This window comes from Talpa europaea, assembly GCF_964194135.1.
Source record: "Talpa europaea genome assembly, chromosome: 13".
Classification (NCBI taxonomy): Eukaryota; Metazoa; Chordata; class Mammalia; order Eulipotyphla; family Talpidae; genus Talpa; species Talpa europaea.
Window position 1 is genome coordinate 87,009,321 of NC_140080.1, and position 23,490 is coordinate 87,032,810.

The 23,490-nt window shown below is 36.3% G+C and overlaps 1 protein-coding gene across 1 annotated transcript in view; it reads left to right on the plus strand.

Annotated features, from left to right (window-relative positions):
- WDR7 (WD repeat domain 7) overlaps positions 1–23,490 on the plus strand; it is a gene marked incomplete at its 3' end in the record, with an annotated part of 253,430 nt that overhangs the window by 63,572 nt on the left and 166,368 nt on the right. The window contains exons 14-15 of the mRNA XM_084252706.1: positions 2,144–2,262; positions 4,477–4,600. Coding sequence (XP_084108832.1) covers positions 2,144–2,262; positions 4,477–4,600 — 243 coding nt within the window. The remainder of the gene's footprint in view (positions 1–2,143; positions 2,263–4,476; positions 4,601–23,490) is intronic.

Sequence of the window (23,490 nt, forward strand, 5' to 3'; positions counted from 1 at the left end):
AGGTAGACCGTTTCTCATGATGGCATTTGCCTCTGGCCTCTAGTGTCAGAGCCAATTAATTTATTTTACATGTATCAATACTCTGTGACATACTTTGCCCCCTTCATACACTAGGTGCACTGATTAGAGGAGAACCTGATGGGTCCTCTTAATCTGCATTCTCATTTGCAAAGTCTTCAGATTGATGATTATCACCAGTCATAAACAGATAGGAATTCACTTATTCTCCTTACTACTTCTCTTTCTGGCCAACTCAAAAATCCATAATTTCCATTTTTAAATTGAAAAAAAAAAATGTATTTGGCTACCCTACTCTCCCGGTGGAGTTATACTAGTAGGAAGTACATTTGGAGCCTAGAAACTGAGTGGAATCCATGAACCTTAGTTCCCTGAGAGTCATTTGGGCTCATGTACACTGTCTGGAAGCTTAGTAGAACTTGTGAGCTCTGAGTTGTTTATCTGCTCTCTTCATGGTGGGCTCAAGCTTCACCTTTGCATAATATACAAAGGGGGAACTTCACAAAATCTCAACTCTAACCCAAACTCTCATCTCTAACTCTAATCTCTATTGATTCTGTGTCTTCACTGAAATGCTATATTATCATTTAATTCAAATGGAAATAATGGTGCAAAACCTGTAACGTGCAGAGCCCTATTCCTTTAGGAAGAAAACATAGGCACTTAAAAGTATTGCTGTGTTTGGTTAGTTTCCTTGTCACAGATCTGTACTAAGGTTTGTATGTGTAGGCTGGACTGTAGCAAAAATAATTAGGGTCATATTTGTTACACTGTTAGAAAAGATACACATTTGTTAATTAAAAAATTAGCCATTAGAATTGAGACCTAGGTGAGAATCAACACATTAACATTTACTCATAACTGTACTTCATACATATATACACCTCTGTTGAAAATAAATTACAACATAAAATGTGCAGGCTAGTCATCTTAACTAATATGATTATATATTCTGAGTTAATGAGAATTTCCTTGCTGAAAGGATGAATCTTTAGGTAGGCTTGTCTCCACTCACTTTTTTTTTTTTTTTTAAAAACAATCCCAGCAAACATTTTGAATTCTACAGTAGGGTTTTTATTGTTGTTGTATAAGATGACATTCAGATTATTTCAAAATACCTATGATCACAGATAATTCACAATGTAATATGGTAGTTAACGAATTTTCTGTATCCAGTTTTAATTGTCTTTAAATATTTTCCCATAGAGCTAATAGTAATTATTGTGGATTAATGGTGACTTCATAGATAATGAAGGCATTTATTGTGTTTGTATTTCTCATAACTTTTAAAGTAGGATGAAATGATTACCCGGGAATGTCTGGATACCAATACTTTTAAATATTACTGTGATTTATAGTTTACAGTTACATAAATCTTCTTTATAAAACCAAGTTTCATATTGTGAATTAGGATTTTGGGAAACATAACTTTTATTCCCTCAGATTATAGTTAGTGAGCCTCAAAATTTTATAAAGTTTGCAATGTCTGGTTTTTATTTTGTAGAATGTCTGAATTCAATTTTCCTCTCAAAATTGGTGTTATGTTACTTATTTCAGTTATGATTTGTGATTAAATGACTGGTTCATTTTCTAAGAAATGGGATCATTAAGTGCCTTAGTTACAGACCCTCTGACAGAGAAGGAAAGTCATCTCTGTTGACTGACAGTGGTGACACACACAGGTGGGGAGGCCTTAGAGACCAGCTTGTCCTCACATGTCTTTGTGAATATCCTTTTAAGTGAATGTACTTTTAAATGTCAAGGCCGAATACATGTTTATTTCTATACTTTCCCATCCCTGAATGTATATTTTCTTTTAGAGAGACTATTTAGAAATGTGTTTTCCTGGTGGACATCTACATACTTTATGGGAAAACTTATTTTTGTTATAAAACTTGGGGAGTTCTTGTAAGTCCCAGTTACATGATCTAGAGATGAAAAACATTTGCTGTAATTCTTTGTACAGAATGTCTAATAATAAATTGAGATCATTTATAATATAACTTATCAGACTTGCTCTGTGTGTGTGTGCGTGTGTGTGTTGGGTATACTTATAGAAAGAGAATTCTTTGAAAGGGGACTTCCACAATGCCTAAAGTGTGTGTGACATGTTGCCTTTCAACAGGGTGGAGCCAGCTGGCCGCCATGCACTGTGTCATGCTGCCGGACCTGCTGGGCTTGGACAAGTTCCGGCCCCCTCTTCTCGAAATGCTGGCTCGCAGGTGGCAGGATCGATGCTTGGAGGTAATGTTGTGGTGCTGTGGGTAGAAACAAAAAACATTAAAAAGGCACTGGACTCATGTAAATTTGAAAAAAAATTCATTGTTTGCATGGGTTTTTGATTTTCAGTGTTTACACAACACGGCAGTGTTCCGGATTGCTTATTTCTTCACTTTTTTTGTTTTAATCCAGTGACTTATTTGGTAGAAAGTTTCATATACTGTGTGGACTGCCTCTCATGCACTTGTTTTTTACACACATGCACATACACCTACATCCATCCCCAAACCACACACTCAGATATAATCACATCCAATCTAAGCAAATAGCCATAATTCAAAGGTAGAGTCTGCGTTATAATAAAAGAAGGTCTTTGGAATTAGAAGAAACCTAGGTTTAACTATCAGCTCTGCTAACTATTAACTTTGTGATCCTGGGCAATTTACTTAACTTATTTGAAGAACATTTGTAAAGTGGGCATCAATATATAATTATCATGGGATTGCTATTAGGATCAAGCAAGATATGCAAGTAAAACAGGAAGTACAGAGGCTGACACATGGTAGGAGCTCAAAAAATAATAACTATTTTGTGTTAATGTATTAGATATTGCTTAGAATATAATATCACCAGGGACTTGCAAATGTTTTATAGAAGTTTTCCTTATTATGGTATTTGACCTTTGTAGATACAGAAATTTGTGCCATTCAAAATTTTTAATTTGGGCCTCCCCAGTGGCGCAGCAGGTTGAGCACCATGCTATGAAGCTGTCCACAGCCTCTGCAGCACGGGTTCAATTCCCGGCCAGGGAGAAACCCACATAGCACGGCAGACCTCTCCTGCCTTGCCCGCTGCTCCCCTCAGCAGTGTCTTTGGTCTGTCTGCCTGTTCTGCTCCCCGCTGTGGCTCTGGTGAATTCTCTCACCCTCCCTTGCCTCTGACCTATACCCCAGTTCTTGTATAAATAAATAAATCTTTTTAAAAAAAAAAAGGTAAAAATTTTTAATTTACCAAACATAAATAAAGTATTTGACCATTCCTGGTCTCCCTTCCAATTCCAAGTAGGATTGCAGCATATTAAAGTTTTCATGGTTTTGTGTTGAATAGTATTTGAATTCACCTCAAAGGCCAGTTATAATTAAAAACTTATTTTGGTTCGGGCCTCCCCAGTGGCGCAGCGGTTGAGCGCTGGGTTGCGAAGCTGCCCGCAGCCTCTGCGGCGCCGGTTCGATCCCTGGCTGCTCCCCGGCCACTGGAGGAGGGTCCCACATGGCGCGCAGAACTCTCCTGCCGTCCGCTGCTCCCCTCAGCAGTGTACTTCGGTCCTTCTGCCTGCTCTGCTCCCCGCTCTGGCTCTGGTGAATTCTCTCACCCTCCCGCGCTTCTGACTGTACCCAGTGCATGTATAAACAAACAAACAAACAAACAAACAAACAAATAAATAATAAATAAAAAACATGCCTCTTTAAAAAAAAAAACTTATTTTGGTTCAAATGCTTATCAGATACTGCTAAATTATTTTTCAAATACAAATAGTAAATTGACTGGTACACTACTGAACAAATGACGAGTTTCTTTGTCCCCTCAATGATACTTTTGTCAAAATAAGAAAAACCTAACTGAAACTATAAAACAAAATTGTATGTCACATTGGGAAAAAAAATACTGTAATTTTAAAAAATAGTTCCCTTCTATAGAATTAATGCTGTTCTCTTGTTTGTTGACAACTATTTGTTTAAACATAGGTATACATGAATTGTGTGGATTTATCCTAAGTGTTTAGTAAATAAAACCTATTTAGCATATATAATATAAAAAAATTCACTAGAAAAGGCTGTGTTTCAAGTTAAAACAGAATAAATTTAATAGTTCTAAGTAACTTTTGTCAATAGTATGTGTGAATTTAAAAAATTGAAAATGCTAAATTAAAATCAAGAATGTTTTGACAGCTTTGGAAAATGAAATTTTTAACCGAAAGCTTAAGATTGAATGCGCTAACAGAAACCTATTAGTGTTAAAATACATTTCAGTGAGATCATGAATTAAAATGTCTTTAATGATTTGCTAGCATCCAATTTATTCCACTCAGTGCTTAATTTGGTTGGTAGTTTTTCTCATGTAAATAAAGGTAGTCTTTATATTTTCTAGTTTTCCTTCATTGTGAACTTTCCAGTTTTTAAACACCTCACCAACTGATCTGCTTTCTTTTTGTTGCATTTGGGTCTGTGGACTTCAAAGGTCCGAGAAGCCGCTCAAGCCCTCCTCCTGGCAGAACTGAGAAGAATTGAGCAAGCGGGACGCAAGGAAGCCATTGACGCCTGGGCTCCTTATTTACCTCAGTATATGGACCACGTCATATCCCGTAAGAGTCCTCATGCTTTCCTACAAAGCTTTTGATGCACATGTAGAAAAAATTACCCAAAGTCATAATTGTACATGCTCCTTACCTATCAACACTAGTAAATTGTTTACCTTACAGTGAAAACTGGTGGCTCAAATTCTGCTCATGCATTTTCTAAATCTCTGCAGTTCGGGGTTTGGTGTTAAAATAAACAAACAATCCAAGAATTATGTAAATACCAAATTTTTCATGAATGGACTGATTCCTTATAAAATGAATCCCTAGTCAAAAGTCCTGCCTTATTTAACAGTCGCATCTGCCTCTGCCCACTGCAGCAGTGCACTTGTACTGCTGACTGGGTAGATAATGATCTAATGATATGCACGGGCAAATACAAGGCAGAGCCTTTGCAAGTTGAAGTTGGAATTGTGAATCCTTAAAAAACAAGGATCTGGTAGAAAGAGAGATGGGTGTGCTCTTGAAAAAGAGAAAATTAACAAGGAATTTGACAGATAAGTCTTTCAGAAGATTATGATTTGAATGGGTTGGGAAAGGCCTTGTGGAAAATGTTGACATTCTTGAATATATTTTGCAAAATAAAAAGTTTGTAATAAACAAAGGAACAGACAAAACTAAACCAAAGCAGGCAGGAATCTGACTGTAGGATTGAGGCTACTAGAGTGGGAAGGTGAGAGAGGGAGGAGCATAGGGGGAGGGGACCCAATATTAGAAGGTCATGGGTACTTTGGTGGCGGGAGTGGTGGTAACATACATGAATAGAGGGGTGAACCCACACCCTACGTCATACACAGCATTGCAAATCAACGTTACCTCAATAAAAATAATTCAATCTAAAAAAAATAAGTAAACACTCCTTTAAGATAAAAAAATGTTGTAATAATGCTGCTAGGTCAAATGTGAGTTGAAGAAGGGCTTCAACTGTGCCATTATTATTTTTTTTCTTCTTGAAAAATGTGTGCTTCATTTCCAATTCATTCTTTTTTTTTAAATTTTTTTTTTATAGAGGCATGTTATTTATTTATTTGTTTGTTTGTTTGTTTTGTTTATACATGCACTGGGTACAGTCAGAAGCGCGGGAGGGTGAGAGAATTCACCAGAGCCAAAGTGGGGAGCAGAGCAGGCAGAAGGACCGAAGTACATGGCAGAGGGGAGCAGTGGGTGGCAGGAGAGGTCTGCGCGCCATGTTGGACCCTCCTCTGGTGGCCGGGGAGCAGCCGGGGATCGAACCGGCACCGCAGAGGCCGCAGGCAGCTTCGCAACCCAGCACTCAACCACTGCGCCACCGGTGAGGCCCTCCAATTCATTCTTTATTAGTCCATGAGTTTTCAGAATTAAAATTTTAAATTATATTGTGTATAAGATTATATCAGTTTCACTTTCTTACAGTTTCAACGAAACTGAAAAATGACTTTTTACTATGAAAATTTGACCTGGATTTTAGGTGGATTCATTTGAAACGAGCTTTTTTTTTGCCTATACAAGTTATTCTTGGTAATGGATTTCTCATTAATATGCCAAGACAGACAATACATGAAAGAAAATGAAAACAAGCTTCAGAGAAGATTATAATTTTTATAGCTGTTTGCCAGTGGTGACTATAGTTGTTTAATTAGGTAAATGAACTTGAACACTTAACCTTTCTTAGCCTTAGTTTTGTCACAGAAAAAATGAAGATGATAGTAAGACTATATAGGTTTATTTTGAGTAGGGAATGATTTAATATTTGTTAAGCACATGGAACAGTGACTAGGTCATAGTAAGCACTATATAGTTGTTAAATAAATGCATTTATAATCTATAACTGTAATTATATATTCCACATATAACTAAAATATCGCACATAAACAACTCTGTTAAAATCCATTAATCTGTTCAAGTAGAGGACTATTTACTGAGAGAATAGGTGCATTTGTGCAGTGGGAATTTTTTAATTTTAATAAAAGGAAATTAAGTCTAAAAACCAGAGTCTTTAGACACATGGACTCTAAGTATTAGTACTAAAGTTCTTGGGTAAATATAAGTTTAAAAAATAAACTTCTAGAATTATTTAAAAAAAGTAAAAATTAAGATTAGGATAAAACTGTTTTTGAGCATTTGGAGAGTATGAAATAGTGCTTTTTGTTCAGTAGCTTGTGGCTATCAACTTCATAAAATAACTCCCAAAATATAATTAGCTAATCAGCTCATCATAACCTTATTAAATATCAATAGAAGATCCCAAACTTAAGGACAAACTATAGATTAGGTTGAAGGTGAAACTAAATAGCAATTCACTAAAGATTCTTTCAAAAGGAATATGCTATTGTATCGTAGAAATATTGTGAAGTATTTTTCAAGACATTTTATGGACCAGCATAGTGCGAGAGAATCCAGGACAGTAGTCAGTATAAGGGAGGCTGTTGCAGAAGGGATGTGACACCCAGACCTAAGTGTAGATTGAGTAGAATAAAGATCATTTTAAGCCTTGATTACAAATTGCATATAAAGGTTTAAGAAAAAAACAAAGATTATTATTGTCTTGTGTTGTTTGGGAAGAGAGGTACCATTAACAATAGTGGTGGAAGCCTCTTTTTTTTTTTTTTCAGGAAAAAAGAGAATGAATTAGCTCCAAGTAGAGGCATAATACAGCCACACATACTCTCTGAAGCAATGAATTAAAGAATGAATACTTTGCTAGGTGAGAGGTCTGTTAGTTGGTCTAGAGAGGATACAGAATAAGTAAAATAATGACAATATGTACCACTAATTGAACACCTTCTCGGCCAGTCTTTGCTAAATATTGGTTTGTGTTGTCTTTTTCAGCCATTGCAATAACCTTGTAAAGTAGGTACTATTGTCACCACCGCCGTCCGGCTTTTCTTCCTCAGTCCTCCCAGAGGCGTTAATTGAGACTAAGAAATTAATGAACTTTTTGAATTTTTTGAAGGCCCCCATTTTTTAGTGACTATCACTACTCATTCTTTTCACCCCTATTTCCTTTTAGCATTCTGAGGTCTTAAATGGGGATGAGAGGAGGAAGAGTGAGTAGATAGTTGACTTAGTTAATACTGCTAATTGATAAGTAAATAAATGATAGTGTCATTTCCAAATATATTAAATCCAACAACAGTGAAATAGAACAGAAAAATAATTAAGAAAATCACTCTTTGTGATCCTCATCATTGTCAAAAAAGCATAAGTTAGGTTGCTCTTAGCTAAAATTGAAATCTTTTCATCTAGGTAATTATAATCCTTAGTATTTCATTATAGTATCTTGGAGTACTTTATCAATTAACTGAATGCTGGCTTACAATTTCACTTATCATAATTGTATTTTTAGTGAAAGAATAAATGAACCCTCATTCCACATGTAACCAAATCATCTTACACCATCAACTCTTGATATAATATACTAATCTATTCTGAAACTTTCACATTGACTGAGTGTAAAATTAGCTTTAGTTTGCTTTACTGGGAGCTTTCTATTTTAATAAAAGGATGTCAAGCTAAAGGAGTGGGGATTCTGAATGTGTGAAAGGAGAAGAAAGCACACAACAAATGAGGAATGACCACATAGGGCTGTTGAACAGATTTGCTGTCCAAAGGGATCAGAAGGTTATGGAGCCAGCTGGTGGGCAGCCCACACCTGCCATCAACATGCTTGTAGTGAAATCGCTGCTACCATTGTCACTAATGTTTCCGGAGGTGATTATTATAACAAGTTATAGCATAAAGCTTTACTTTAGAAACCTAAAAAGTATTCGAGCATAGAAACCTTTTTAATCATCAAAATGGGTAAATTATTAAGCAATATATCTGGGAAATATCCAGTCATCAGTCCTTTTCTTATCATTTAATCATCTGAAGCATTCAAAAATATGCAATAATCACCTAAGCAGTATTGGCAGTTCCTGACTTATGACTGGTTCAAGAGTCCCTTATTTAGATATTTGTCGGAAACTCAGAAAATGTTTTTACTGAAGAACAGAATGTCATACTAGGCTGATCTTAGAGATTTAAAGTCTGAGGTTTAAAGTGGGTAGTAACTTTCTCTGACTTCATAGTCATTAAGTGATTGAGCTAGGACTAAGATGACAACTCAATCAACTGGTCATATTGAATGGGTTCCTCTGGAATTTTCTTTAGGCACATTTTGCAATAATGCAGAAGGCTTTTGGAAATTTGTTTGAGAACCGCAGGAAAGCATGGGGCCAGAGTCATTTGCGTGTCTTAGGATAGTTGAGACCATTAAAGGAGAAACTTTTTGTACGGCATGCAGCATCGTACGTATTTCACATTACTATTGGCCGGCAGCCCCCTTCCTACACTGGTTTCTAACTTTATGGTCACTGTTTCAGAATTCGCTTTATGTTGTTCAGGGATTCTGTCAGTAGACAAGAAATCACTGGGAAGGAAAAAAGGAGCAATAGCCAACTTCAACTGGAAAGCCAGTTCACAAATTTTCATAAAACCAATTCCTTGTGGAATGATACAAGGATTTTGCAGTGAGAACACATTTTTTTATCCTTTACAAATATAGTCAGTATATAAACATTTGATTCCTAATTTCTGATAGAAAATTTGAGGATAAGTGTATTATTCTAATGGTAACAGTAGTCAAATGATAAGTAATGTATATGTACTTAAAATAGTGAATATAAAGATTCTATTTTCTGAATTACAGCCCATTAGGATGTCTTTGTAACTACTTTCATGTTCCAAAACACTTTTTAAAATTTCTTTTGGCTATTCTTACTATGGAAGGATTTATGTTATTTTTTGAAACTGTTGTGTTACAATGTGGATAAAGATAAAATGTAAGTTGTCTCAGTTTATTTTGAAGGCAAGATGCTTTGCAGAACTCAATTTTAAGTGTCTCTTATTTGTGACATTCTACATGTAGCATTTTGATGATTGACTTTTTTATGAGGTCAAGCACCTGCTAGTTTATGAAATATACCCACACTTGCCCTTCATTCCAGGCAGTGACTACTGTGAGGTAAATGCTGATGGTTCCTGATTTCCTCTGGCCTGTGATGCAGTGACCTTATAGGGCATGAGGTCACAAGTGTAATTATTTCTTGTGTTGTATTCTGCTTGCTCACAGTAGCTCATCTCTTCCTTTAATTTCAGAAACATCAAACACATAAAAGTCACTACCATTCTATAAATCAAAATCTCTTCTAAAGAGGATACTCTTGTAATTTTATGCAGTTATGGCCGATATATTAATTTGCAAATTTATCATCTCAGATATTGATAGAAGGATGTGTAACACATCGTGTTTAATACGTATTGATGTCATCAGAAAGAACAATCCTTTGTTCTTATTGAGTCCCTGCCTTTTTAGCTTCCTTTTGTGTTAAGGTTACCAGGGTTAGACTGGTCTTTTATCCCCTTTGGAAAGAGAATAGGATTTCTTTGTTCAATGAACGATACTCTTAGTAAATGTTTTGGGTTTGACTTCAACCTGCCACACTGTAGTATCTATTTTAACCTGGGATTGAAGTCACTTTTCTGATGCTTATAAAGTAGTGGTCATTCAGAGCACAAATGTGGATGGACCAACAATATACAAGAAGGTAAGATGGAACTATGTATTACAGAGTTAGTGGAACAGTATATTGTATCTGGTAGAAATAATTTAAATATTAGTGCATTTTTTGCTAGGAAAAATATTTGCAGAGTTTGCTGATGGGAGAGAACTATGTATTACAGAGTTAGTGGAACAGTATATTGTATCTGGTAGAAATAATTTAAATATTAGTGCATTTTTTGCTAGGAAAAATATTTGCAGAGTTTGCTGATGGGAGAGGGTGGGAGGGTATTGATGAATATCATGTGAATGAGTCCTCTTCCTCTACCCTCCCACCCCCTAAAATTCTTAACTACACAGCATTTTATTTTTATAGAATGCTTTTTTTCTGGATAACCCAGGCTTTGAAATCAGATGCTCAGATTTTAAAAACTGGCTATTTAAACACTACAAAATGTTTGTGGCTTTTCAAGCATCTCAGTAGCCAGATTTGTTGTGTTGGCCCATGCTGTAAAATTCTCACCACTTGTTTATTGAAGAGAGTGGATTTGTTTATCTAACCATAAAAGAACCCAGATTGATAAGCCTCTTGCATTTCATATACCTATTTTTAAAATAGTTTTCTTTCCTCCTTATTGTCTAGTAATTGTTACCAATTTTTATTACTGTTGGGCTGTTTTATCTCAACCCTAGTAGCTTCTGCCCTGATTTCTAATTTACTGTTTCCAGTGTTTTGGGAGTGTAGAAGTCAGATAACCAATCTTATTTGAGTCAAATATAAAATAAGAGTAAATTGGCTAGGAGTAAGTACTTTCTGATGAAAAACATCCCTAAGCTTTATGTAAACACTTAGTGGTTCCCTGCTGGCTCTTCACATTCTGCTTACTTGACTACTTTCTCAGGTCTTTTGTTGCATTCCGGGTGTATCTATTTTTTTTGGGGGGTGCTCATATTCTAATTCATGTTCATATTCTAATTCCCCAATTTTGGGGAAAAGTCAGGAAAAGTCATTTGGTTGTTCATGAAGAACTATTAGTTCTAAAATACCCGTTTTGTGATGGACATCTATTTTGTGAATGAACTGAAATGAAAGGATGAGGTATCCTCAGAAGTACCCAGCATCGTGTTTCCTGTGTTCATGCAGCCAATGAGAAATAACTGTGTGTGGTGATTAGAAAGGGAAGGTGTCAATTTATGACTGTGTGGTCTACATAAGAAATGATTTCATGTTCTGTGTGAATTTTTATATTGCGAGGCAGAAAGGATTTGTCTTAAGACAAACTATATTATGCAAAGCACACTGTCTCTATATTGTATCTGTTTGCAGTGTTTCATTGAGACCTAAGGGATTTGTTCCTCTTTTTTCTTCCAGAGTGTCAGAGCTATTGGGCTTAATTTTAAGCACTTTAGACTGATCATGTATTTAACAGCATTAAACTGTTCTACTTATCTATATTTGGCTACTAACCTAATGGAATAACAATGAAATTTCTTCCTAATCGGTCACAACTATCTAAAGGAAAATCCTTTAGTTCCATGTGACTTGAGTTCTTTCAAGTGATATTTAATATTCTTATAATTTTCCTTATATCCTTTTTATAAGTCTTGGAAATTACAGTAGCAAAGTGGCAAATTAAAAATGAAAGCATTACTGGATCGATTGGTTACATAGACTTCTAAGTCATAAACAGAACTGCTTGCAGGTTAGGAGCTCACACCTCAGGATGGAGGCACTCCTCTGTGTAAAGGTGCTGCGACAATATAGCTGACAGTCTGGTTTCAGCCCATCTATAGGAACCCTGGGACGGTTATCCATTTTGCAAACAAAGCAAAGCGCAGAGTATCAGGTAACTTGTTCCTTGTTTAACAGTGAGGGATTGGGGGGTGGAGGTGTTCCATCAAGTGTGGAGCTCCCTGCCTGCTTTTTTCCCTCTCATTTCACCAAGGAGACTCTGGTTATTCACTGGCCCCTGCAGAAAAGTTTCTGGAACCAAATCATTTTACTTTTTCTCGTGACCCCTTCTTTTTCTCTTTCACATGTCTCCCCTTCCCTTTGCTGCAGAAGTTGGTTACCTCTCCTGGAGTTGTAATTGGTGGCAAGGCCTCTAGGGGGCACAGCTGACTTTCTTTGAAGTATTGGTACACTTAACTAACAGCTTTAAAAAGTTGAAATTCTTATGCCTATATATACACTTCTTTATCCTGTGACACATTGTTTTTAAAAAAATGGTTTCAAATTGAAATGCCTGATATACCTGTAGCTGAGGTTCCAGTGGCCTTTGCTATAATAAATGACCTAATATTAGTTGCAATGAAGAGTATGATATTGATTTGTACCATTAGTCTCTTGCTGATTTGCTGAAGAACAAAAATTTATAATGCTAATGGAAATAAAGTACTTTACAAAACACTGCACATGAATACCGGAACATGTCTTTGTAATAGAACAAATGTCTGGTAAGCTTTTAAATATAAATTTTCTTTATTCTAGTACAGTTTATTCCAGTACAGATACTCAGAGTGCTTTTCAACCTGTTTTTACAGAATAAAAAGCTGAATTGATGATATTGTGAATTTAAAAAATCTTAGACACTGAATATACATGTGCAAAACCAATCTTGCTTTCATTATGAGACAATTATAATTTTATATCATATTTCCAATTTTACTATCTCTTTATATTGATTGGAATTTTTTTGTAATTGTATTGTTTAAATATTTTAGTTCAAAGCTTTGTGAACTGTATGGGACAGATTAGATGTTACGGTTTCAAAGGAAAACAATAACTTCTTATTACAAGAAAATTATATGAATCTATTTTCAAATACCTGTATTATTTTATTCTAATAGCTGCTTTGATTCTAGTGTTATTTATCAATCCTGGAATTAAAATGATCAGGTTATACAAAAAATATCTTTACTTAATTAATTCTGACTCTCCACCTTTTTTGTAGAGGTATGGTATTTTATATTTTATTTCTTTTTAATATTGTCTCAATCATTTATTACATATATAATAGATTTTTATTAAGTGGATTTTGGTACAATAAGTATTTTAATGTGTTTTAATATTTATAAATGGTTTCACTGTGCATGACATTTCAGACTTGGTTAATATTTTAGCACCTCTAGTATACAAACATAAAGAAAAAAATTGTTTTATTGGTTTGAGCACCCGAATTGACCCCAGCAAGATTGAGATTGATTTGGTTCCTTTCAGCCTGTTAAATGCCAATCCAGTCATCTGTAACAGTACTTAGTATTTTTGTAATTTTTCTCTACATATTTTCTGTGTTTGCTCTTATAAAACTTACCCATCACTTGAAAAAAAAAAGTTCCTTCCTTGATTTAGAAATGAGAAACAACTACAACCACTTATTTTATTGTTTGTTTTAAAAACTTGTTTCTGTGTTTAATGTCAGTGCTGTAATTACAAGTCTCTTTTGTAAGTCCTTTTTTTTTTTAGAGGCATGTTTTTTTTTTATTTATTTATTTGTTCATTCGTTTTGTCTATACATGCACTGGGTACAGTCAGAAGCACGGGAGGGTGAGAGAATTCACCAGAGCCAGAGCGGGGAGCAGAGCAGGCAGAAGGACCGAAGCACACTGCTGAGGGGAGCAGCGGGCGGCAGGAGAGGTCCGCGCGCCATGTGGGACCCTCCTCCGGTGGCCGGGGAGCAGCCGGGGATCGAACCGGCGCCGCAGAGGTCGCCGGCAGCTTTGCAACCCAGCGCTCAACCGCTGCGCCACCGGGGAGGCCCTTTTGTAAGTCCTTTTGAAAGGACTTTCCATTTTAGTAGCCAAAGATGATTAGACTTACATGTGAAATATGTCCTGGGCCTGAGGAACACTGAGCTTTAGGAAATGGAAATGGAAGAGGAGCAAGTGTCCTTAGGACATGAATATTCCAATACTAGGACATATGATGAAACTGGCCCTCTAATAATCAATCACTGGCCAGCAAAAATTGGAGTAACTGGTGGGCATAAAGGTGTAAATCAGCTTATTATTATTTTTTTTTGTAACCACAGCACAGTATTAGCCTTTATTATATGTGATAATGACTATATTGAGAGATATATATCTATATACTTATATATATATCTATATACTTACTAATCTAATTTCATTCAGTACACCCGAACATGCTTCCAAACAGGATTTTTTTTAAAATAAATTTTATTTTTATATTCCCCATATAATTGCAACCCCCTTATTTTGACCCCGATCCCTCCCCTGTGTGGGATCCCATGGAGTGTCTCTGGTTCATAGTTTTTTGTTGATTTTGATTTTCACTTTCTTATAGTTATTCTTTTTCCTGGTCCCTTATTTAAGTTCTCTAGATTCCTGCTATGAGTGAGACCATCCGGTATTTTTCTTTTTCTTTCTGGCTTATTTCGCTGAGCATGATCCCTTCCAGCTCCATCCATGTTGCTGCAAATTGCATGTGTTTATCTTTTTTGAATGCTGAGTAATATTCCATGGCATATATGTCCCACATCTTCTTGATCCAGTCATCTATTTTTGGGCATTTGGGTTGTTTCCAGAGCTTAGCTATTGTAAATAGTGCTGCTATAAACAGAGGGGTGCAGGTGCTCTTTGGAATTGATGTTTCTGTGTCCTTTGGGTAAATACCTAGGAGTGGAATTGCTGGATCATATGGAAGCTCTATGTTTAATAGGTCCAGAAATCTCCACACAGCTCTCCATAGTGGTTGGACCAGTTTGCATTCCTACCAACAGTGCAGGAGAGTTTCTTTTTCTCCACAACCTCACTAACATTTGTTGTTGCTAGTTTTTTTAATATGTGCCATTCTCACTGGTGTAAGATGGTATCTCATGGTAGTTTTGATTTGCATTTCCCTGATTACAAGTGTAAATCAGCTTATTTTTGAGATACTTTTCTATCTCAGACATGAGGTGAAGAATTTTTTTCCCCCTCTCTGTGAGGGGCTAACAAGGTGTACTGATTTTTTTTTTTTTTTTGTATCCTAAAGCAAGAGTCATGTTTTTAAAAAAAATAGTCAAAAGTCAGGGAAATTAAGCTCATAATGAATGTCTGAGTTCTGGTTGATGGGTGGAGGATTGGACATTTGCACTCTTAATCTGAAGTGTCCTGATGCTTTTCATAAAACATTTACATAGGGTGGAAAGTAGCCATATCATTCTTGGATGTGACTGGGATTCTGGGAACATCCCAGACTTCTCTCTTACAGAAGTTGAGTGGGAACTGGGGCGGCCACTAAGCTTTTCCTGGTCCATTTTGTCACTCTCACCCTTACGGAGAAGAGATTGGAGCACAGCGATTCTCAAAAGGAAGGGTGGAAAGCAGGAGGGATGAGGTTCAAAAGATGTTTTTCCTAAACATTGCTCCCTCCACCATGAAGATCTTTATTCATTTTATTGTTTCCCAATCAGATGACAAGAGTGAGGGAGGAAAATACAGTTTTTTCCTAAAGGATTTTTCTAATGGTGGATAAGTAACTAATTTACTGAACCAAACTCTTGATTGGGAACTTCAGTGGGAAGATGGGTGTCAGGGGATCTGGCACCTTGTCAATGTCACCATGCATTAGCTGTAACCTCCCCAAGGTTTAAAGATTTGGGAGGCAGTAGTTGCTAACTAAGCTCTAAACTACAGTCCTTTCTTACCTCTTTTACAGTCCTTTTTTTTTTTTTTTTAATGTAAAAGGAGGGGAATAAATGAATCCATGTTTTTCAAACATTTTAGGTAGTAAACTTATGTGGCATCTTAAACCAAGAATACCAATATATGAAACAGATTAAAAATATATTAGTAGGGTTTTTTGGAAGTCTAAATCCTTGTGGGGTTTTTTTGGGTGTTGTTTTAATGACAGATACTTCATTTCTTGTGCAGTGAAACCATTCATGCTCTTTTTTCATCTTTGATTCTGTCTCACACATCAAGAACTAGTTAACTATCTGCTCCCTAAATGCCTCTTGCTCTAAAATGAGACCGCCTTCTCTCCCCATGCATCTCCCCCCATAGAAGGCTGTGTTCCAAGGTTTCCTTTGTACAGGGCAATTCCACAGATTTGTTATTGTGCAGGACAACTTTCAGTTTCTATATAATTTTTATAGTTCTGTATGGCAAGCTACAAAATACATTCTTTTTACATCTCCAGCAAATGACTGTGTTCTTAATAGCGATAGCTTGCACCTAACAAGAAGCAAACATAGTATGTGCTTTAGGTATACTGTGTGAAATAGTTGTCTCCTGGAAGCACCTAATCAATGTTGAATACACTGCATTAATGTTTGATACATACTTTATTATTTTGATTTAAAATGTGGTAACCTTTCAGATATGGATTGGCCAACTGCCTGGTTTTAGAACTTATTTGTTCGTATATAATTGTGTAATGTGAGTATAGATTCATATATATTCAGTCATTTTTTAATAACCATGACCCACTTGACAAACCTGTACAATAATCACTTTTTGCCCATGTGGCTTAATGAATTGTCATTGGATGAGGTTCAGCCTATTCTTCTAGATTTTTTTCCTGCCGAGTTATAAGTGCAGTGATGTTTCTGTGATATGGCCCATATGGACTCAGTACATTGATTTGCATACCATCTTAAGAGACATGCTAGTTGAGTTTTGAATATTTCTCATACCAAGCATTTAAAGACTCATTGTTTTAGATTAAGTGTTGGCCGGGTGGATTCTCATCCAGTCTTTGTCAGTGGGCGTGCAGGAGGTGGTGATGGCGCACAGCAGAAAGTCGCGTTGGAAGTTTAGCTCTCAGGCACTTACGCAAGTCTACATGGATACACTTCTTTCCTTTCTCCTTTTCCTTTTTTGGCCTTCAGCCAAAGCATGCTTAAACGCTTCTTACAAAAGCAGACTTACCTTTCCTTTCTATTATGTGCCAAACAGCCTCAGAAGTGATTGGTAGAGGGCAGGGGTTGGGAAGGAAGCCTGTCAACTAGGGATCATATCAAATGATAAATTAGGAAGTTTGTCCCGTGGTGATCTCTGCTTTTCATTTTATTAGAGCGCCTCATCTTGATAATTCAAATTTTAACACGCTTTCTTCATTTTTTTTTCATTTTACTTTCAATTTCCAGTTTGTCTTTTTTTAGATTTTTTCTTTTTTTTAGTTAAATGAAATACTTACATGATTCCAAAGTGAAATAACAAAACTAAGTTATTTGTTCAGAGAAATTTAGCTTCTCTCCTCCCCTCTGCCCTTTACTTCCCCCCTCTTTCTTCAGATAATCATTTTTAAAATTTTTTATTTTTATTTATATATTTTATTCTTCTTCTGCCCACTCCACCCCCATTTAAAGTCCTTTTGTTACAGAATACACATAATGTAAATGTTACCATCTTAACCATTTCCTAGTGTATAATTCAATAGTGTTCGGTTGTTGTGCCACCCATCTCCAGACTGCTCTTCTTGTGAAACTGAAACTGACCCCACTAAATAGTAGCTCCCCATATTCCCCTCGCAGTCCCTGGCAACCACCTTTCTGTTTCTGCCAAGCTGTCTACTCTTAGTGCATCATGCAAGTGAAATCATACCTTGTTTGTCTTCTTGTGACTGGCTTATTTCACTGAGCATAATGTCCTCAGCATTCAGCCCTGTCGTAGCAGTTGTCAGAATTGCCTTTCCTTTTAAGGTGAATAACATTTCATTGTACTGCTGTGCCATATTCTGTTGGCCCCTTTATCTGTGCTGTACACTGCATTGCTTCTACATTTTGGAAAATAATCCTGCTGTTAACATGGTATACAGATATCACTTTAAGACCCTGCTTTTATTTGGGGGGATATGTACCGAGAAGTAGAATTTCTGGATCAGATGGTAATTCTATTTTTATTTTTATTTGAGATCACTATTGGTTTTATTATTAGTTTACTTTAATACCAGTTCACCCACATTGACAGGATGCAATCCTGAAAGTATCTGCACAAGGTCATTATAAATATGTTGTCCTGTACATATTTATAATGATAATTCTATTTTTAATTTGTTAAGGAACTCCCATGATCTTTGTTTTAAATTTTTAAAAAAGATTTATTTATTTATTTATGCAAGCACTGGGTACATTCAGAAGCATGGGAGGGTGAGAGAATTCACCAGAGTCAGAGCAGAGAGCAGAGCAGGCAGACTGACGTAGTACACTGCTGAGGGGGATCAGCGGGCAGCAGGAGAGGTCTGCGTGCCATGTGGGACCCTCACCCGGTGGCCTGGGATCTAACCAGTGCTGCAGAGGCTGCGGGCAGCTTTACAACCCAGTGCTCAACGCTGCACCACTGGGGAGGCCCAACTCCCATGATATTTTTCACAGCATCTACACCATTTTACATTCCTACCACAGTGCACAAGGGTTTCAGTTTCTCTGCATCCTCACCAATACTTCTTATTTTGTTATAATGATAGCAGCCAACCATATTGATGTGAGTCCTTTGTCCATTTTAATTGGGTTGTGTTTTTTTTGTTGTTGTTGAATTCAGGGTCCATTAGTATATTCTAGATATTAACCCTTTATCAGAGAGATGACTTGCAAATATTTTACCCCATTCTGTTTATTATCTTTGACTCTGTTGATTATGTCCTTTGATATAAAGAAGTTTTACTTTGTGATATAATCCAATTATCTATTTTTTTTTACTTTGTTAACTGTGCATTTGATGTCATCGCTAACAAACCATTGCCAAATCCAGTGGCATGAAGCTTTCCCCCTGTGTTTCCTTTTAAGAGTTTTAGGTCTTATAGTTAGGTCTGTGAGCCATTTTGAGTTAATTTTTATATATGATATAAGCTAAGAGTCAACTTCATTCTTTCGTATGTAGATGTCCAGTTTCCCCAGCGGCATTTATTGAAAGGTTTCTTTCTCTTGCTCTATTCTTTAATGTAGGCAAATGCATATATTCATTTATACACCCCCCTCTCCTAAGTGATAATGTGTTAGTTGGTGCATATCTTCACCTACCTTTTCTGACTCAACATATACTGAAGATCATGTACTAGATATACCTACCTCCCCCCCTTTGTTGGTTGTGTGGTGTTTGTTTGGTGGGTGAACCATGTTTTAGTCATCAAGACTCTTATTGAAGGACATATAGGTGTTTTCCAGTTTTGATTTTATGGAATAGACTGCAATGAGCAGATTTGTGCCTATGTCTCTTAGTGTGTTGACAGTGTCTTGGATACATTTCAAAATGTGGTATTGCCGAGTCCAAGGGTAAAGGTTTGTCTAGATTTGTAACACGTTTCCAAGTTCTTTGCTATAGTGGTTTACCATTTTGCATCCTCAATAACCATTTTGCACCCTCAATGAGAGCCTGTTACTTGATATCATTTCCAGTACAGTATCCTGTCATGCTTTTGGAATTTTGAGACCTATAAGTCAGACATGAGATGTCAGTATTTTCTCATTTTGTATTTTTCTTGTTAGGAATGAGTTCAGCATCTTTTCACATGACTAAGTATGTTTTGTATTTCTTTTAAAGTAAGTTCATATCTCTGCTCATTTTTACATGCGGTTGTTTGAGTAAACCTTTATAAATACATTTAAATATTTACTGGTTTGTTATTTTCCTATTTACTTTGCTTATGTTATTTTTTCCTCACAACCTAATTTATTATCCCTTTCTCTTTATCATTTCAGAATTTTGTGTCAAATTTATGGGAGTTTTCTTTAGTACGGGAATTTCCCACATTTTCATCTACTACTTCTGTCATTTCCATTTATTTTCCTTGAGTATCAGTTGGAATTTGATTTAATCTGTTTACTGCTATGAAGAATGGATATTGTATTTTCCATGCAACTACCTGATTATCCCCAAAGCATTTACTATGCATGAAGTTTCTATATATAGCTTTGTCTATTTCTTATTTTGTTTCTCTGTCATATTTGATTCATGTACACTTGAGAAGAATTTATATGATGTACATTCTGCTACTTTTGGATGGAACATTCTATATACATCCATTACATCCAGTTGGTCTAAGGTATGACTTTAAGCCATTGTTTACTTGTTAGTTTTCTGTCTAGATGATCTATCTATTGATTTAAGTGGATTGTTTATGTTCCCTAATTTTGTGGTGTTGTGTACTTCTCTCTTTAGGTCTGTTAATAGTTGCTTTATACATTTTGATGCTCCTATATTGGGTGCATATGTACTGATAATTGTTATGTCTTGTTAGATGGACCCCTTTATCATCATAGAATCACCATTTTTATTATTTACTACCTTTGCTGAAGGTCTATTTAATCTGATTTGAGTATAGATGTTCATGCCTTTTTAAAAAAAATTGTTGTTCTATAGATATATTTTTCTCCATTTCACACTTTTCCATATGCAGCACATAGTTGGGTTCTGTTCTTTAACCCATCCAACTACCCTGTGCCTTTTGATAAGTGAGTTCATTCCATTTACATCTTTTAGGGTGGTTATTGTTGTATGAAGCCTTACTACTGTCACTTTTCTTTTGTTTTCTGGTGGTTTTTATATCTCTTTTTTATTTCTTTTTCCTTTATATGTCTATCTGCTATTTTATTTTGATGGGTTGCTCAGTTGTTTTTCTCCTTTATTCATGACTTTCGTCTCTGTCCCAGCTTTTTGCTTTGTGGTTATCGTGGGATCTATATAGGATGTCTCTTATTTTCGATCTGTTTTCTTTGAATGTCATCTTAACTTCACTTGACTATACAGATAGAACAGTCTTGATCTTTGAGTTTTTGAATGTGTCATTTCAGTCTCTCCTGACTTGTAGATTTTCTACTGAGAAGTCTGATAATAGCCAGACAGGAGTCATGCTTGTATGTTATATGCATTCCTCATCCCTTGCTGTCTTTGATATTTTTTTCTTGGAGTCCTGATTACTTAGTATTATTTGTCTTAATGTATATCTCTTTGCATTTAAAATAACCAGGTATAATCTGATAACTTTATGGACTGGTATATTCAGCTCCTCCCACAAGCTTGGAAAATTCTCTGCTGTTATTTCTTTGAATAAGCTCTCTATTCCTTTACCCTTCTCATCACCTTCTGGAATACTCATTATCCTAATGTTGCCTTCCTAATGGAGTTGTATACTGCTTGTAGCATTTTTTATTTAAAACAAATTTTTTTTTCTGCTTTCATCCACTTGAATAATTTCTAGATTGTTCCCATTGAGCTCAATGATTCATTCCTCCATTAGGTCTATTTTATTTCCATAGCTTTCTATGGCACTCTTGATATCATTTATTGAGTTCTTCACATCCTGAATCTGTTAGGTTTTTTTATTCATTGCTTCAATCCTTCCTTCTGTTCATTGATTTTGTCCCCCAAGTTCATTGAATTGGTTTTTCTGAGTTGTCTTATATCTCTGAGTTTGTTCATGATAGCTATTTTGAATTCTCTATCTATTAGATCCCATATTATGTATCTGTAAGTTTGATTTCTGGAGAAATATCATACTCTCTTTTTGATGTCATCTTGAAATGTCATATTGATTGGAGGAATAGTCTGTCTTCACATTTGGTGTGTCTGTTATCTTTTTACTTTTGGCTTTTTTGTTGGGCTTGCCTGACTTAATTCTAATTCAGCAGCTTTGTAATAATGACTGTATTTTTCCCCCAGTAGGTGGTGCTATGGATTTAGTTTTTGGCCTCTGCTTGCCTTGCTGCTAGCAATTACAGCTACCGCTGTGTGATTACCACTTGTAACCCAAATTGTAGTGGGCATAGCCACCATATTCTGGTTCTGCTGATGTGTTGGCAGGAATGGGAAGATATAGGGGATTTAATCACTGCCACAGGTAGCAGTGGGAGCCTGACTAGCCTCTGCTGCCATGTGGTTTCTTCTCTATGGGGTTGTAGCCTGAGACTTGACATCTGAGTTTCTCAATAACTGGCTTTGATAGTGGGGAATTGGGACAGGGGGTTGGGGGCTGGGGAGCAGCTTTCCCATGCTTTCTGTATTGCCCTCTTTATAGAACATCCAGCTTGTGGGGCCTGCCTCGTAGCTCAAGGGGTTAAGTACCACACTATGAAGCAATCCACAGCATCTGCAGCAGGAGTTCTATTCCCCTGCCGGCCAGGGAGCAACCCACATGGTGAGGCAGACTCCTCCTGTCTCGCCTGCTGCTCCCCTCAGCAGTGTATTTCAGTCAGTCTGCCTGTTCTGCTCCCCACTCTGTCTCTAGTGAATCCTCTCACCCCCCACATCTCTGGCCTGCACCCCAGCTCTTGTATGCATAAATAAATAAATAAATCTTAAAAAAAAAATTCCAGCCCGTGCATTGTGCCTCATCTCCCCACCCATATGCTACTGCTCTCTGCTTCTTTGAAATTCTCTTCAGTTGAGAGTATGGACCTGTATGCTGTCTCTGCCCTCCCCTCTCTGCCACCTTGAATGAGGTTGACTATTCAGGAGATCCTGTTCACCCTGGTCTTGCTGTCTTCACTAGCCCTGATGTATCCATGTAAGACATCCAGATGTGTGACTCTCTGCAGTGTACTGACACAATGAGCAGAGGAGACTCCTTTGCTCTTCAGTTGATTAATTCATTGGATTTTAAAGGAAAGATATAAGGGAAATAAGTCTTATGCTGCCGTGATGCTGACATCGTTCCCCCAACTTTTTTCTTCTGATGAAAACATTTAAGATCTACTTTAAGCAACTCTCAAATATGCAAAACAGTATTGCTAACTGTAGTCACCATGCTGTACATTACATCCCTAGGGCTTATTTACCTTGTAACTAGAATTTTATACCTTTTGATCTCCTTCTGATATTTTTTTTAGCTTCTTCCCCACCTTCTTATATCTGGCAGCCACTAATCTGTTCACTGTATCTGTGAGTTTGGCGTTTTATTTTTAAAAATTCTGCATATAGGTGAGATTAATCAATGTTTATCACTCTCTGTCAGCTTATTTTACTTAGCATAATGCCTTCAATGTTCAACCATGATATTGCAAATGTCAGAATTTTTTTTTCTGTTTCACAACTGAATAATATTCCACTGTATGTGTGCATATACACATATATACACATATCTCATTTTCTTTATCCATTCATTATTGATGGACCCTTGGCTTGTTTCTATTTCTTGATATTGTAAATAGTACTGCAGTGAATATGAGGGTGCATATGTCTCTTTGAGATAATAATTTCATTTTCTTCAAATATATATCCAGAAGTGTAATTGTTGAACCATATGGTAATTCTATGTTTAACTTTTTGAGAAAATTTCATACCATTTTCCATAGTAGTTGGATCAATTCACATAATTGTATTTGTTATATCAAATATTTTGGTTCTACTTTTTTATTCATCAGAGCTGCAATTTTTGAATACTCATTAGATATACTTAAAGTTATTATACTGTTGCTGATAATATTTTACATGC